Source organism: Acanthochromis polyacanthus, chromosome 7, assembly GCF_021347895.1.
Source record: "Acanthochromis polyacanthus isolate Apoly-LR-REF ecotype Palm Island chromosome 7, KAUST_Apoly_ChrSc, whole genome shotgun sequence".
Lineage (NCBI taxonomy): Eukaryota > Metazoa > Chordata > Actinopteri > Pomacentridae > Acanthochromis > Acanthochromis polyacanthus.
Window position 1 is genome coordinate 28,510,727 of NC_067119.1, and position 18,526 is coordinate 28,529,252.

The 18,526-nt window shown below is 39.1% G+C and overlaps 1 protein-coding gene across 1 annotated transcript; it reads left to right on the forward strand.

Annotated features, from left to right (window-relative positions):
- Positions 1 to 3,505: 3,505 nt before the first annotated feature.
- Positions 3,506 to 18,518, forward strand: piwil1 (piwi-like RNA-mediated gene silencing 1). The gene is made up of 20 exons (XM_051950827.1): positions 3,506 to 3,645; positions 7,531 to 7,631; positions 8,249 to 8,377; positions 8,472 to 8,686; positions 8,850 to 8,971; positions 9,143 to 9,223; positions 9,623 to 9,820; positions 9,981 to 10,089; positions 10,584 to 10,710; positions 11,055 to 11,172; positions 11,566 to 11,680; positions 11,786 to 11,973; positions 12,251 to 12,323; positions 12,528 to 12,728; positions 13,329 to 13,432; positions 15,342 to 15,412; positions 15,507 to 15,660; positions 15,948 to 16,073; positions 16,165 to 16,312; positions 17,893 to 18,518. The coding sequence occupies exons 1-20, from the start codon at positions 3,560 to 3,562 to the stop codon at positions 18,007 to 18,009; spliced, it is 2,583 nt and encodes an 860-aa protein (XP_051806787.1). The 5' UTR covers positions 3,506 to 3,559; the 3' UTR covers positions 18,010 to 18,518.
- Positions 18,519 to 18,526: the final 8 nt, after the last annotated feature.

Consider the following 18,526-nt stretch of genomic DNA (forward strand, 5'->3'; position numbering starts at 1 on the left):
GAGTCAAATGTAAACCCTTAAAATTCAAAGTCGATGCCCCTGCTTAGGTTCAGTTTGATCTAAAGTCTTATCATCTGTCCATTGCCAGATGCTTTGCTGCCCAGAGTTTCATCTTTCACATTCAGAAATCAAAGTTAAATAAAAGCATCACCTAAAACAATATTTCTCCACTTGGACAAGTAACAATATTGAGTTTCTCTGTAAATAAAAAATGTACCACAGTTTCAAAATACGCCAAACAAACAAAAAGTCCCACAATGCTGTCACATAAAAGAACACTGCAAGATGATTAAAAACAACAAATCTATTGAAATGTATCAGTTTTGAATGGTAGTGTGAAAATGGGCCTTAAGTTATGCTAAATAAAATATGAAAGAGAAGATCTTAATGTTCAATTTGGGGAAAAAAAAGGTTTAAAAAGAGACTCAAAGTCCACTTGACAGCTTTTTTGTGGATAGAGTTTGCTCAGTTGTCATGGTAATAACATCTGATGTCAAAACTGGGAGACATTTTTACATGATGCTATTTCCCTTTTACCAAAGGTTCAATATTATTTTGTTAAAGCAATAACATCATCTAAAATCAGCTTTGGATAATGTTAGTTTGCTAATGCTACTTCACTGCTCTAGAATTTGTTTCCAATAAGAGCAATGAATTGCAAAATTTGTAATTAAATCCAGTTGAAGCACAATATATTGCTTATTAGTTATTAAGGGCAACACATTTTAATTTGTAAATATGGAAGAAATTCAGACATTTTGAGGAAAAAATGAATGCTCTTCTGGTATTTTTTGTTCAGAATTTGCATGGAAACTATCTTCTGATGGAAAGCTGCTACTGGAAGTGAACCTCAGTGATTCTGACAAAACCAGCTGTGCACCATTGCTACCAAAGCCAGGAGCTGTTATGGTGTTTTCTGTCTTCATTATAAATAGAACACCACAGTTTGTTTCAGATTTCTGCTTCCTTTGACTGCTTATTCTGCATGAGCTTTTGCAACCCGTGGTGCAAATGTGTGTTTGTTTGTGTGATGCAATGTCTGCGTCTTTTTTAAGGGGAAACACACTGATGCGGAGCAGATTAGATTCCACGGCAGGCAAAGGAGAATAATCTAATTTTCCTAACCCGCTTACTGATATCATGGCAGGGTAGATCCTTATTATTCAGAATCCCTTCTTGTTCTGCTTTTGCAATCAGGGGTTCAAGCTTAATGGAGTCGCTGTGATTTATGTAGAACGAAAGCTTTGATCCTGTTTTTGTTTTTAATGGTTAGACCAGGAAATGAGTTTTGAAGCTGTGAATATCACATGCATCAATACAGAAACATGTTTGTGACAAGGATGCTGATGATGATGCTGATGATGGTTGTGCTGACGTTAATGTCAGAATCCAGGCTGTGCATTTTGTGAAAGAACAACCAGTTTGATATACTAACTGTGTTCCATGTTTCCTTTCATCAGCTTTGGGCTGTAGTATCTCACAGAGCATGATTAGCGTAAGCGTGGAATCCACGCCACTGGGGGCTGTAGGGCGAGCTTGAACCCTGAAGCGCATTCATCAACGTCCCTGGCAGGGTGCACCTTTCTCAGCCTCACACCACTCAGCTTGCAGTCCTCTCCCTGGCCCCGTTTTCTTCTTTTGCTTTCATTTTTACTCTTTTTTTTGCAGTGGCTTTTATTGTTTTTTAAGAGATAGCATGCTTTTTGAAAAAAAATTTTTTTTTCTTTTTATCAAAGCTTTTACAGTTAGTGGAGCTTTTGTGGAAGGTTCTGTCAACATAATATCATTATCTGTGTGAAATGCTGCGCACATGCTCATAGACATACATCATAGCAGATTTTTCTGTTTTAAGCAGCTTTTGCTGCATTTCTCCCAACAATCAGGCTTGATGACACTGATGTCCCTGCATTTTTGCTTCATCTCCCCTTAGTCTTCTTCCAGCAGGTAAACAGGGACTAAAGCAGGTCTTCCCAGACTGGTCCCTCAGGTCTGAATATGTAATCACTCTTAGATCTCAGACATGAAAGACTTACGTACATCTTCCTAAAAATGCCCTCTGAGGTGCCAAGTTCTGTTTTAAATGGTAGGATGTAGAGAAGAGAAGAAAAGTTTGAGAAGAAATAATAGCTCATGATCAGGTTCCTCTTAAAAGAATGGCATAAGATGATTTTTTGACTTTATAATGCAGTCCCTACACCTCAGAATCATTTTTTAAAAAATCACAGTGAACAGTTTAACTTGTCTAGAAAGGGAATTACACAGAATCCTTTTAGTCTTTGAATAGTGACTGATATCTTAGTTATCTACATAATCATTAGAAGGTCAATATCAGACAATAAGTTTTGATCTATGCTGTAGTTTAAATAAAAAACAATGGTGGCACTTTATTTTTATTCATGACTCATTTCATTTCAGCATTGAGCATTTGTATGTAAACAAAGTGAATTAATAGATCTTCACTGAGTTCACCAAAATAAGTATAAAAAAGCCTTTGATGATTTATCACAGATGTTCTCTTGTATTGTTCATAAACTGATAGTCATAGTTTACCCTTGAGAAAGCGACATTTTAAAGAACTGTTTTTATTCTCATTGAGCTGTGGTGTGAAAGCTCAGCAGGACATTCGTCAGCTTGTTGCTTATTTTTAAAAAAATCACCACCAAAATGTGAGTTTCATCAGTGCTTCTGAAGCAGCCGCAGCCCGTAGATTTCCTGCACTGCTTTGCTGCCATCTAGTGGCCACAATGGAGAAGACACTCTAAAAACATGCACACGTAACGGCACTAGTTTGAACGGATCACTACGCTTAAAAAAGTAGTTCTTACACGTTTGAGTAGTTTATTTTTTTCAGCCACTCTGAAAACCCATTTTCAGAAGCGTAATTTTGAAAATGTGCCTTTTTAATGGTAAATGAGACAATCAAACCTAAAAAAAAAGTCAAACAAAAGTCAACGGAAATTTATAAGCGTATTAATTTTATTAGTGAAGAGGCCTGTTAACTAAATTGCCGCTTTTTGGTCATGTCCGTCCTTTGTGCACCTGTGCAAGATTTCCAAGGAAGTTGAAGAAAATTTGTTACAAAGTGAGTACGTTTATTGTTTTTCTCACAGTATGCGTTGGCAATGACATAGGTGGATCAGATGTTTTTTTTAAAATGTAGCTTTTGTCGAAATTGATCACTTTTAGACCGCCCTGTGCTTTGTCAAACGGTCTGCTCATGTAAAATTGCTGTAACTTACGCTTATCATCAACGGCTAACAGAATACATGCTGTCTAAAAATATGCGCGTTCGTGTGCTATTAGAAGTTCTTTTTCATTTGAGTTGATTTCTGTTAGCATGTAGTAGTTAACTCGCATCGAGTTAATGCTAATGTTTGACTTGGTCAGTAGGCCGCGCCCTGTTGGTACAAGCCAGTTGTACCAGTTAGCCTGTGGTGACTTTGATGGAAATATAACGTTTACAGTAAGTTAAGTACTTTTAATGTTTGAGCTCATGTGTTTAACAGAACATTTTGGCAGACTGAAATATTGCTGACTGAGACATCCCTCAAGTCTGAAGATGACTGGTCGGGCGCGAGCCAGATCACGGGGGCGAGCACGTGGTCAGGAGACCGCAGCACCTGGAGCGGTAAGAGCTGCTTCACTGTGATGTCCAGGGCTCCAGACTGCGACTAAATGGTCGCATTTTGCGACTAAAATTTGAGACAATTTTTCATCTACTCGCGCATGTGCCACAAGTAAACTTGCTGATTTATTTATTTTTTTAAATTACTGTCGAATATTTTTTTGTTGCTGACTGCTCCACACTATAGCACAGTAGACAGTAATGGGCAAATGAGCTGGTTTAACGCCAAACGAAGAACACCAAAGAAGAAGAAGGCGAGCCAATGTGTGTGAGAACAGGGGGCGAATGATGGTGAAGCTCCTGATGTTTCACAAAGCCTAGATTCAGCCATATTTCGAACACAAATTCACCTGTCTGTCTTGTCCCCATTCCAGCTAGATGCTTCTAAGTTTAGACACATCCTTTGCTAGACAGCAACAGCGTGAAACCGTTTTCTGTCATCTTTATGTAAATTTTTGTACTTTTCGGAAGCGCCTTCATGTCAAGAAATCTCTTCTTAGAGAAAAACCTCCTGTGCCTGGAATGGTGACAAAATAAAAGGCCGTAACATTAAAAATACGCCTTCAAAATAAAAGCCTGGAGGGAATGGTTATTTTAACACCAGCAAAACAAAGGCTTGCCAAAATTGATGAACAATAGATCTCTATAAGAGTAATTTACATGCAATTCTGTAACCATACATAACATGCACATGAATAGCACATGCCTCTGCTCAGCACAAGGTTATTTTGTATTAAAGATTTCATCCGTCGGGAATGATACGTCAGCTGAGCAGCCTTGGTGGAGTACTACGCTCCAAGTGCTTTTTTTGTTATGTTGTCAATTGCTGCACAGCAAAATGTGAATTGAAAACATTATAGTTACTGCTTTTATTGTTTGAGTATTTATCATTAATACAATGAAAATGAGAGGAAATGTGAATATTTACTTTGCAAGTCGATTTTGGTGTATGCCCCTAAATTTTCTGATTGCGCTCCTAAAATTTTAAGTTCGGGGCCACTGTGCTCCTCAGAAAAAAAGTTAGTCTGGAGCCCTAATGTCACATGTCAGTCAACCTTTATTCGTCTTCCTGACTCTTCTGGGACTTTGATGTGTTTAGAGCAATGTTCCTGTCTACTGCCATCTAAAATCTCTGTTAGCAGAATAACTGTTTACTACTAGTGGCATCTGTAGGGTAGGTTTATTTAAGCAGGTTGCTGTGGATTAAAAAAAAAAAAAAGAGTGTATCACGATGTTTCATTTCACCTAAATTCATCAGTGTTGATATTTATTTAATAACCTGTGAACTAGAACTTATTTCTCATGGTAGGTTTGGTGTAACTCCCATTGTGCAGCGTAACCATATGCTATTAAGTCTTACTCTTTCCAAGAAACCTCAAATATTTTAAGCAATCAAACATAAAGGGGAAAGCTGCAAGCTGTTGCTCCATTACAATGCATGCATCCACACAGTACAGGTGGCAAAAGCACCCAGATGTATCTTAAAAGTGTTGCTCCATGAACCTTACTCACACCGTCTGTCTTCTTCCCACAGTTAAATTACACTTGTGTAGTTGCTGTTTTCAGATTGTAGTGAAGTGATCCATGCCGTGAGTATCTGGACCCTCAAGATGTGACCTCCCTCTGTGAAGGGATAGCCCAGCTTGAAATATGTTAAAAAATAATGCAAGAATAATCCTTTCCCTGTGCCCTTTTTTTGATGAGGCGTTGAACTTTTTGAAGTACTGTCATACCTAAAAATCAATAGCAAACTCACCTTAACACAGTCAGTAAAGAAAGCAAGTAAAATAGGATATGACCAGGTGAAGCTGCTGCCCACACTTAGGTTAAGTTTCTGAGTGACTAATAAGGAATGGAATAGCATCAGATGGGGACATTGTGCCAGCCTCTGCATGCGCCGCAAGTCTGTCCAACTGCAGAGCAGGATGCTGGGAGCTGGTCTTTTAGATGGTGATGGTAGGGGGACCAAGAGTCGTGTTTTTAGACAGCAAAGCCCATCTAATAAATGCAGCAACCAGGTTCTGCCACAGAAGGGCTGTGAAGGGGAAGAGGCAAAGACCAGACAAACATGTAAACATGGAGACCTACACAGAAACCAGCAGGGAGAATGACAGAGAACAAAGAGGCTCCATTATTGAGGGATCTGAGGGGCTGTTATGAATGTGGTTATGGTTAGGGTCAGTCTTTTTTCATTTTCATGGTGTTTATGGCAGATTGCATCTAATGCATTTACGTGAAACTATTAAACATTTTATCAAGCAATTTTCTTTTTGATACTGATGAAGTGTTTGTCATCGCCAAGGCCCAGCTCCCCGTGAACCTGTTAGTATTTTATGGTATACAATGGCAGACATTACCACTTTTCTTGAGTTGGGTACTCATTACCTCTTTTCAAACCAAAATATTTTGAGGTTTTTCTCCTTCAGAGTCATATCTAAACTGTTCATCAAAACGTTATCAAAACTACGATATGGTTAAAAGTCCATATCACAGGAGCTGCAGTTTTTTTTTGATAAATGCAATGTCTTTCACAACATGCAATTTATATATGAAGCACTGTAATGCTTCAGAGATACTACCACATAAAAAATAATATTCTCCCGACGCAAGACAGAGTATGCTTGTTTGGTGCGTTTTTGTATAATTTTCTGTATAAATGGTGCATAAAAGTAGCCTAGCCGCGCTAGACCCAGCTCTTAAGACACAAGGGTCTAGGAACGCTGGACAGGGAGGGAGTCGGGCTAAAAGGTTGTCTTTCAAATCCCTCTGCAGCACACAACCAGTCAGCGCAACGAATAGGCTGACGTAGTTCCGAGAGCGCCGGATTGTGGCTAAGTCCCATTAGCTTCCCAACCAGCGGACCCAACTGGTATATTAAGGATTTGCCATATCTCATTGGCATAAGTCCAAATACGTCTTTCTTCTCAATGAAACACTTCAGTGCCGTTCTTTGTTTATCTTTCAAGTTGAATTTTAGCTTCAAATCTTTAAGGGCTGTGGCCAAAGCCGAGTTGAAAGATAACTGTTTATTGTGCGCCGGTTGTTTCTGTCAGAATCGTCACGCCTCTGTCATCACTTAGTTACGCCCGCCTTCTGACTCTACACTTCATGGTGATTGGTCCGGCCAGTTTTAGGAGCATCCAGCCTGGAGCCTTATGGAGGGTAACTAGACCCACCCTGGCAGAGAATTAAATTCGTTGCCGTGGGTTGTCTAGCATAAAAGATCATTCATGTTACAATTGGGAGTTTGTTACCATCCCAATATCTGTATAAAAAGAAATCGCATTATGACATTTTTTTTCGCATGATGTCCAGCCCTACTCAGAATTTGCGTCTCCAGGATTATTGTGCACGACCGTAGGAATGACTGGTCCGGGAGCAGTAAAGACAATGAGTCTGTTGCTTTACTTAAGAGAAATCTTTGCATTCTCCTGTTATTTGTGACTCATTTTTGTCTGATAAACCGAAGTGTCTGATGTTTAAGTACATTAAAACCCAATTGGTTCAAAAATACTTTAATAAAGTTCTTATCATTTTGGTGCTGGGGGTGTAGTGAACCACAAAATTAGAGAAATTAACCAAGAGGAGAAACAAATGCTTTATTTTGTTGAACTAGGAAGCTTTAATGGAAAGAATGTTACTTTTTCTTAATAGTATGCACTTGTCACAATTTTACTTCAGGTGAGAAAATGCAGTCAAGGTAATTGTAACAGTATGTTGAAGAAAGTGCAACTGAGCAGTTGTCATTTTTGTCTTAGTTCGAGCAGTGTTGATGATGTGCATCATGAAGGTAATAGGCTAGTTCATAAAAATAGGTCTACCAGACTGACCATCTCGATATAGTAAGAAAGGACAATGTTAATGTCAGTCTCTCATCACATGTTACTGTTGTCTTACTTGAAGAGACAGTCTCGAGACCCTACACCACCGGCTCCCTCTCCTGCAGAGGGGGACTTAGGCGGTAGAGGGAGGCAGAAAGGTGCTCCAGGACCAATTTCTGAAGAAGGTAAGCCCAAACGCAGTCAACATGTGTTTGTTTCTTGTGTCAAATGATTGTGGTCGTTCCTTGATTTTTATTTTTATTTTTTTTAATGTATTTTTAAATTCTGATGTGGAAAAGCAGTGAATAATGTCCAGAGAAAAGTTAACCATAGAGGGCTGGAAGTACAGAGCAGTATTGCAATCAGTGGAATAAAGGAAAAGAAAGTTTGTAGGCTTTAAGGAAAGACTAAAAGCCCAGCTCTTCACTGAACACCTTTGCATTTGACACACGGAAAAAATAAATAATTAAATGTAATCCCGTTATGTCAGCACTGCTTGTAGTCACCATTTTCCTATTATCACACTTAAACTTGTTTTATGGCACTTATCCAGGTTGTTTTCTCCTGACTAGATCCTTGCTTGTGTTGTATCTACTGATGTGCATCGCTTTGGATAAAAGCATCTTCTCAGTGAAATTGTAGGATTGTGAACTTGCACACATTGACCGTGTCTGTGCCTATTAAATAGTCTAAGGACTAGAGAGAGTGCAGACTCATGCATGCTCATACAATGTATGGCATTTCAGTTTTGCATTGCTATGTATGCAAACCTTTCATCATAATCTTGATTTGTTTTCATTAGCTTTTTCCGAGATTTCAGCTGGATTTCAACAGGTGAAGCTGGGAGAAAGAGGTGGACGGCGTCGGGATTTTCATGATGTGGGGATCAACACCAGAGATCAGATGGAGCATGTCAGGGATTCCAAGTGTGGTCTGTCAATAAGCATACGCTAACACATTTGGCAAATGTGCAATTTTAGTTTGAATCTGTAAAGTTGTGTGTTTGCATTTGTGTACTTCTCCAGGAACAACTGGCTCTCCCATTCCCTTGTCTGCAAACTACTTTCGCATCCTGTCCCGCCCTCAGTGGGTTTTGTATCAGTACCATGTGGACTTCAAACCGCAAATGGAATCTCGACGCCTGAGATCTGCCCTCCTCTTCCAGCATGAGGAGACAATTGGCCCAGCTAAAAGCTATGATGGAGCTATGCTTTTTCTGCCGAAGAGGTTGCACAACAAGGTATTCATACACTTGACAGACAAAATGCATTTTATAGAACTAATATATTAACTAATACGTTAATAACTGCAACTTCATTGAGCATAAAGTTCGGTGATATTTGCTCCCTGCAGACATATCTGGGTTTCCTTTCTAGTAATGAAATGTCTAATCTTATGTTTAGGAGACTGTGCTGCATAGCATGACCAGGAATGGAGAGAAGGTTGAGATAACTGTCACCCTGACAAATGAACTGCCACCCACATCACCAGTGTGCATTCAGTTTTACAACATCATATTCAGGAGGTAAGCTTTACAGGTCTTCTTAAAAACATCTAAATGAATCAGATAGCTAACATGTCAGTCGAGTTCCAGCAAACATCCGTCTGATATCCGAGCTCTCAGTACAGCTCAGCACAGTATGATGGATTATGGGAAACTTCCAAACATCTCAATCATCTCTTCTTACTTCTACAGGATTTTGAGAATTCTCAACATGCAGCAGATAGGACGCAACTACTACAGCCCTAGTGATCCACTCAACATCCCACAGCACAAGTACATCAACCTTATCAACTATTGCTTTTTTTTAAATGTCTAAAATTTCTCCAACAAATAATGTCAGCAGTGTATATTAACATAAGTATCAAAACAGTCAATTTTTAAATGTCGTGAGCTCAGCAAAGTTGTGATGGGTTTTTAAATGAACAATCTCTTGATGTTTAATAGTGTAAACAAATAATCAGTGTAAATATCAGGCAGAGTAATTGATAATGGAAATAGTTGCAGCCCTATTTTTTCCTATCTGAAGAGAGATATCAAGGTGTTTAAAGGTTAAAATCTTATCTTGTTGGATAGTTTCTCAAACAGAATGAGAAGCTATAACGGAGCTCACAGGGAAGAGTCAGAAGTTAATGTTAAGTGATTAAACAATACTGGGATGAACTGTTGTTTCAGACTTACCATCTGGCCAGGCTTCACCACTACAATCTTGCAGTATGAGTCAGCCATTATGATGTGCACTGACGTGAGCCACAGGGTGTTGCGTAGTGAGACAGTCCTCGACTTTATGGCCAGCCTGAGGCAGCAGTGCGGAAATCAGCGCTTTTCTGAGATCTGTGCTAAGGAGCTTATTGGGCTCATAATCCTCACCAAGTAAGAGCCACATTTCATACAGGACTGTTTGTATTCATATGCAAGTATTACATGTTTACATTACTAGACTTGAAAGTGATTTTTTTTTTTTAACCATCCTAACAAATACATGAGTTTCTGTGTACCTCTTCGTAACCTCACCTGAACTCTTGTTTTCAAGGTACAACAACAAAACCTACAGGATTGATGATATTGCATGGGATCACACTCCCAACAATACTTTCAAGAGGGGAGACACAGACATTTCCTTCAAAAACTACTACAAAACTGTAAGTGTTGTACCCTCAGCACATGGGAATATTTGAGACAAACCTTTCTGCAGTAACGTGACAATAACTGACACATAATTATGAGAGACTTTTAAGTAGTTTTTTTGCTCCTGCCACATTCACTCTGTGTGCTTATTTTTTTTACTGTAATATAAAATCCTGCACATTGGTGGAAACTGCACAACCATGGCTAGAAGTAGAGAGAACTTCTAAGTGTGTTTTGTATAATAAAAAGTAATGGCATAAATAAATGTTTTTTTCCAGGCTACGTTTTTTGTTGTTGCAAAATTTAAAATGAGATAAATTTTGATTAAATGTCATTATTTTAAGCAGTATGGGGAAAGCTGAATATCTGACGTTTCTTTTTTTGTTGTTTTCGTTACACTAGTTTGCATCATTGAAACTATTTAAGGAGTCTAGACCTGAGTGTTAGCCTAACTAATGGACTACTCTTGGTCCAGTCCATGTTCAATGTTTATACTTTCTGTTCTTAGCAATATGGCCTGGACATCACAGATGGGAACCAGGTGCTGCTGGTCAGCCATGTGAAGAGGATGGGCCCTTCTGGAGGTCCTCCTCCTGGCCCAGCCATGCTCATCCCAGAGCTGTGCTACCTTACAGGTTCAACCTTATTCAGCACTGTTTTAATTCTCATTCAAGATGACTATATCAGTGTTTATTTATTACTTTTATTACATTGCTTGTTGCATTGGGTTAAAGAAATATATTATTATGAAACAATTTTATTGTAGTTGAAGATTTTCATGAAGATTCGGTGAATGTTAATGGGTGATATAATCTGATCACAAGACTGCCATCAGGAGCATAAAGTGTTTCCTGAGATTGTTGTGTAGTTATTGGTGACAGCAGTTACTTTCAAAACGCCTTAGTCTGATCAGATGTCATCCACAGTACAGAATTCAATGAAATGTGTTGAAATTTAAAGTAACACTTGTATTTGACAGGCTTAACTGATAAGATGCGAGCTGACTACAGGATCATGAAGGATTTGAGCACCCACACGAGACTGACTCCAGATAAGAGGCAACAACGCCTCAACAGATTCGTCGGTAATATACAGAGGTAGGTGATGTGTTTTGTCAGTGTATTCTTGGCAAGATGTGTCAAACTCAGAAATGCTGATATTTGACCGGACTAGATAGTGATGTGATTTCAAAGGCTTGAAAATTCTCATTATTAGCTACATCCCGACAGTTGCACAGTTTGCCAGTTGTTTGCACTGACCGTGTTACAACTTTATCCTGCTCACTTAAAATGTGACATATCTTTGTGTTGATATGTATTTTTCAGTTGATCATAAACTTTGTGGCTTTTAACTTACAAGTTGCCCTCGTCTAAGCAGCTTGTGTCATTAGTCTGCTCATATGCACAGAAGTTATAACAACAAAATTTTGTCAACATCTTCTGGCAGTATAATCCCTGGCTTTGATTTAAATCCTGAAAATTATTTCATAGGAATGCTGATGCACAGACAGAGTTGGAGAAGTGGGGACTCAGCTTTGATAAGCAACTTCTAAATGTGACTGGCAGAGTCCTTCGAGGGGAGACGATTTTCCAGGGATCAAGATCGGTATAATACGCTTGTGGTTGCATAAATTTCCTTTTGAAATAATTAGATGGATTTCTTCTTATTGGTCTCAATTGAGTGATGAATCAAACAAATTGTGTCACCTAGTTTGATTACAACCCAGCGACAGCTGACTGGGCCAGAGAAATGCGTGGCTTGCCTCTGATGCAGTCTCCTCCGCTGAGCACCTGGCTCATGTTTCACACCCGACGTAACTACAACGAAGCCCAGTCTCTTGTCCAGACACTCAACAAAGTCTCAGGTCCACTGGGTTTCCGCATACAGAGACCTGTCGTGTAAGTTCAGTGGACAGCGATGAACTAATACTTAAAAACTTAAAATGTTTTAATTTTACTTTTTTTGTTTTAAAGGGAAGCATGAGTTCTAATTGCTGGTGTATGCAATTTGTGTAAAGGGTTATATGTAATTCCTTAACTTTGTAACAGTTTTTCTAATTTATGTGGTATATGCCAATAATTTTTGTTATACATGGTATACTTAAATGTTTTTAGTAAACTAAAAATATTATTTTTGATCTTTTTTCTTACGTCATCCCATTTTCCCTGTTTTCAGGATTGAATACGATGATCATCAGGAGTCTCTTCTGAGAGCTCTGCAACAAAATGTTGGACCCCAAATACAGATGGTTAGTGACTAAATATGTGTTCAGTAATAATGCAGATAGTTCTGTGACACTTCGTATAAACCACAGCCTAAATGTTTGGACTGCCACATTTACAACACTGTCAATAACTTCAGCTCAAGTCCAGGCAGGAAGAATTTATTTAAGGAAGCACCTTGATGTAGAAGCAATTAAAGACGTTTGACAATTTTTTTTTTATTTTTTTAGGTGGTGGTAATCCTCTCGAGCAACAGGAAGGACAAGTACGACAGTGTTAAGAAGTACCTGTGTGTGGACTGTCCTACTCCCAGCCAGTGCGTGGTGTCTCGTACCCTCAGCCGACCTCAGGCACTCATGACTGTTGCTACAAAGATTGCACTGCAGATGGCTTGCAAGATGGGAGGAGAGCTCTGGAGCGTGGACATCCCTGTACGTCACATGCACACAATATTATAAACATGAAAAAAAGTTACATCGTCTTAATTCTGAAAAGATTTTTGAATGGATTCTACATCAAGATTTGTTTAGAAGTGATGTAGATGAAAGTGGGACTTTGTGTTTCATTAATTTCTATCACCAGTTCACATTTCAACAAGGTTTCACAAGTAGATTTGAAAATCAAGGATGTTTTAGTAGATATGGGCTGTTTCACATGAGCTCAGGCTGTAATAAACACCCAAAGTGCCATCTACCATTTGCCATCTTCCCCTTATCTTGTTTGGAGGACTTTATGCTTTGTTCTGTCTAACTTTTGTACTACACAGTTAAGATATTTACTTTTTGAAAAATCTTTGAGATATACGCAGTAGACATGGCTCATACTGTTTGTTAGCCCTAACCTGTAAACTTGTGTAAATATACTCACACTGCATAATCTTGAAATTGTCTGTCTTTGAGTGTACAGAAGCATAAGAGGCAGACAGTGTATTAGTTACAAGGACAGCTTTGAATCTTTTCAAAGGTAAAAACACACAAGTCTTAAAATGGAAGCAACCATTCACAGCTAAATTTTCTCACCTGTTTGTGCAGCTGAAGCAGCTGATGATTGTGGGTATTGACTGTTACCATGACACCACTGCTGGGAAAAGGTCCATTGGAGCGCTTGTGGCGAGCCTCAATCAGAGCATGAGCAGGTAAGTCACAACAACAGAGACGGATAATTGTCCATTCATCCATCCGCTATCTATACACCGCCTAATCCTCATATCCGAATCTTAGAATCTCAAAATAAATATTCGGATACCACCATCACGACCGAATATTCAGATATTCGGGTCCATCCCTAGTAAACAAAGCAGTCTTATAGCGCTGCGTACCTGTATTTTTGTCTGCTCCGATCGTCAGCTAGTCATACGCAGAGGTGAGTAGAGCAGCCAAAATTGTTCTTAAGTAAAAGTAACATTACTTCAAAATATCCCTCAAGTAGAAGTAGAAAGTAGTCATCCAAAAAATTACTCGGGTAAGAGTAAAGTATTTTGTGAAAAGACTACTCAGGTACTGAAAGTACTGAGTAACTGTTTGATTGTAATGTCCGATTCATTTCAGGGTTCTCACCAGGATTTTTTTACAGCGTAATGACAAGTCCTCCCGCATGCACAATAGCCTTCATTAAATCTCGTGAGCGGCCGGCCCTGATGTCAGCCAATGAGCGTCATGCAGATGCTCCAAATGCTCGTGATTTAGGTCACTATTCAACATACATTGCATCACAGAAACAACCGAGACATGATAGTTGTAACCCCGAGATTGGAAGCGACTCTTGATTTTAGACGGGAACGGGTCAATCAACAGGAAAGTACGACTGAGGTGGGGAGACATAAATTAACCTAGATAGGCACCCAGTTGCTAAAAACAAACGCACATGGCGTTATCTATCAAAATAACTCTCTTTCACAGCACCAACTGCCCTAATAAAGAAGTTTTCTCACACAAATATGGAAAAATTACTCATGCAAATGTGCTCAAAACACAATACCACAACTTGAAAGGCAGCGTAGCGGCCCTGATCACAGCGTAATCTTTTAAACTGACAGTGTAACGGCCTGTTATGCTGAAATGTGCTGGCAAGAACCCTGCATTTTTTAGAAATGATGTGATCAGATGGACAGAAATGTAAAATATTGAGCAAATTCTGGTATTTCCAAATAAAAAAATAGAAAAAATAAACATCTTTACAAAATGACAAGTTAAGGCTCAAAAAACACAAATTTCCGAATCTCAGTTTTTCACAACATAAAGCTTTAGAAACAAATACCTGTAGTAAGGCAACGTCTGGATGTTTGAACAGTGCAAACTACTTCCAGTGAAAAGATAGACTGCATGCTCATAGAGTCTATGACATAGACTGTATGTGAATGCTGTACCCCCCCCTCCCCGTATCACGCGGACCTATCAAGCCTGACGTCACGCTTCACTTCGCCCGTGTTAGTAAACAGAAGACAAAAGACAGAGATATCCATGCTAATGCTATGCTAACGTTTTTGGACTCCGAAGCAAGGTGAAATTTCTAGAAAATGCCTCTGTTTTTTCATTCCCTGTCTGCTATGTGTAAAGAGTTTTGCCGCTATGCTGCTAATGTGACTGCAGGGCGACGTCTTGTGAAGCGGAGTCACGTGATTAATGTTGCTTCGTCTGAGTGGTGAAACACAGTCATGTGGTAGATCTACTGGGGGCATCTCTCCACAAAATAAAGCACATCTAATGTGGTAAATAAAAAGTAACAAGTTGAGTGTAGCCCAGTGTAACAGAGTAAGAGTAGCGTAAAAAGTATGGCAGAGAGTTTCTTAAGTAAATGTAACGGAGTAAATGTAACTTGATACTACCCACCTCTGGTCATACGTAACCAGTTCCGACATAACGATGAAACACTGTAGGTCGATGACATTGTAAATTGAGGACCCCCCGTTTTTGTGATCTGAATTTGATTATCCTCGAAGTGCACAGTTTGGCATTGCAACAGTTGTATGGCGGCCTCCCAGTCTTGGATTTAGTGGCATAGTCACGTTTCTAAGTTTAGTGATACTTCCCTTATTTCTTTTGAAGGTGGTTCTCAAAGTGCGTGCTACAGCACAGAGGTCAGGAAATCATGGATGGACTGAAAATGGCCTTAACTGGCAAGTTGTTTTCTTCAGTTGAATATTTTTTATTTTAATATACACATTGAGAATCTTGACATAACTCTTAATAACTTGAACTTCTGCTTTATAGCTGCACTGAAGGACTATTTGAAGTACAATAAATGCCTGCCTTCACGCATAATTGTCTACCGAGATGGAGTGGGAGATGGCCAGCTGCACGGCGTGGTCAACTACGAGATTTCACAGATCAGGGATTCCATCAGGTCCATCGGGCAGGACTACACGTGAGTTTTTTCAGAGTTTGTATGTTTACAAGTCTACTTAAGAAACTGCTTCGTAAGAGGGCTTTTAAATACACCCATTCACATGAATGTACTGACAACATACAGAAGTGAACTGTATTAAACATTAAAAGTTGTTGAAGCCAATTGAATGCCAAAGACTGATAAACTGAAATCTACTGTTGGTAGGTCAGTAGTGAAGCTTACATCAAAAACAACTACAACAAATTATACAACTGTACAATAAAATGACCAGTTTTTGTTGGCGTCTCTCCATCTGCTTGTCGTAGGCCCAAGCTGAGTGTGGTGGTGGTGAAGAAACGCATCAGCAGCCGGTTTTTCTACCACAAAGACGGCAACGTGATCAACCCTCCCCCAGGCACCGTCATTGACACGGATGTCACCCGGCCAGAGTGGTAGAATTTTATTAGATTAGATTTAAGCTGTTCTGCACCTTTTCTTTTATTAATGTAGTAGTAGATAATTGTTCCAATCTATTTTTGCTAGGTATGACTTCTACATTGTGAGCCAGGCTGTACAAACAGGAAGCGTCTCGCCAACCCACTACAACGTCGTGTGCGATGAAAGTGGCCTGAAGCCGGACCACATGCAGCGGCTCACCTACAAGCTGTGCCACATGTACTACAACTGGCAGGTAGGTTGGAGTGAATGTGTTCCTAGATATCATCTGTTGATTTATCTGCAAATGCTTTATGGGTTTTTATTAAGTATCACCGTTAATGTACAGTTGTCACAAACAGTAGCTCATGATTCACTTCAGGCCAGTCAAGACATGAATAGTGCCTCTGCTATCAACGTTCAGAGAAAGCTTTGTATGCATCTGGTGGAAAAGAAGTGTAAAATTGTAGCTTTTGTAAATGTAGTGACTGAAATTACGTTTGGAGGGTCCATCAGCTTGCTCGTCCGAAGCAGTTAACAGATGTAGCGTAAACATTAGACTCCTATTAATGTTACAGTGTGTAGAGACATTGGGCATTAATTCTACCACATTTGCTTCCACTCAGCTGACAGGCTGTGAAAGCAGCTTCCAGGTTTGTCAGCTCGGTACAGAAGCAAACAGATTTGATAGAAAATCAGTGATGTTAGTGTATTGTCACACAAGAGTAAAAGTTGAGCACATTGTTTATTACTTTGCAGAACTGCATCTCACCATCAAAGTGGCAAAGAAGCATTACGGCAGCATTCAACAGATTCAACACACTACGCTGTTAAAGGAAAGAGATGCTTTGAAGCTAACCTCTGTCTGCTTCATTACTGACAAACTATAGCCGGCCAGCTACCTCACTGCTGTAGCAAACAAATATCCTGTACGCGTGAAAGACGCAGCAGTTATCAGTTAGTTTTACAGAAAGAAGGATTTATTTACTTATCAGCAGTGTATTTTACAAAGTAGGTAATAGCTTACTGCAAGAACAAATGTTTTATTCATTGTTGTATTTTGAGGCTCATTTCATTATGGCAAATGTCAATAATTTGATTTCATTAACCCTTTGATGTGCAGTGTGGGTCAGGTGTATCTTGACCCACACTGATCCATTTTCCATTGGATTAGTGTCCCTTTTGAACAATGTTGTGCATCAAAGGGTAAAAAATGTCAAATGTAAATGGTTTTTTTTATCTAAATTTTCATGTGAATTCTGAGTCAAGTCAGCAAAAACAGCAGAGGCACATGTAAGATTAAAAAAACTACAGTCATTGTCTCAAACGTGTTTTACAAATGTGTGAAATAAACCTTGACTAATCTGTAGTTTTAGTCCTTTGTAGTTGTGCTGAATTACCGAGGCAGCAGAAGTTTACAAACATGATTAGATGTTCACAGTGTGGTGCTACTGATCAGTAAAATATATGAAATGACCACCCAGCCTGTTTCTGTGTAAATGTAGTTAGGATTTTATTTTATTAATGTATCATATGCAGAAACTACAGAATATTCAGTCATAAAAATGACTTTTAATCCATAGAAAAGTGAAGGAAATCCACTGGTGAATGAGCCTTCGTATTTTTTTATCCTTAATGTATGTACTTGTCCACAGGTCTGGAGAAATGTTGAGTTCTACTTTGAACCTTTTACTTATCAGTTCGGTTGGACAGAAAATATCTTCCAGTGCAACTTGTTGCTGAATTTGTGATGACTACCCCAAGAAATGTGTAAAAGCCAAAGAGTGATTTTCTCATTGTGTTGAACACGCTTAATTTCCTCCGTTTGTGCTTTAGGGGATCATCCGAGTGCCCGCTCCCTGCCAGTACGCCCACAAGCTGGCTTTCCTCGTTGGCCAGAGCATTCACAGGGAGCCCAGTGTGCAGCTGGACGACTACCTCTTCTACCTTTAAGGATAAAACAAGAAAAAATGTTTGCTTCTGATTCTAAACTTACCTTATAGAGAATCATATGTGCGAGTTTTTGTAGGAGAAGTTAAGCTCGGAGTTCACCGAGAAATAGTTTACATTTCTAAAGTCAGATAGTGTTTTGTGTTGAGTTACACATTATTTTTAACTCTAATGCAAAGAACAAAAGCACAATGTGTTCAAAGTGAGTATGCACCATATGTGTTGTTAACGTGCTGACAGAGAAGGTTAAGATCTCCAGAGTAAAGATGCACTAGTAGGTTAGTATACAGTAGATTGGATATGAAGACTATCCATATGTCATTTCTAAGTTCATTACATCTGAATTGTTGGGTTTGAGAAAGTTTCAAAGCATTTTCTTTTTCACAAGGGAACCTAGGGTTTTTTGTTTTCAGTTTATCTGAATGAGCCTCCTGGTTGTTGTTGGTACAGCTCATAGGTCAACTTCTAGGTTCCAAAAAACTGTTTTGCAATAAACCTTGCTTTGTGTGGTATGAACTGT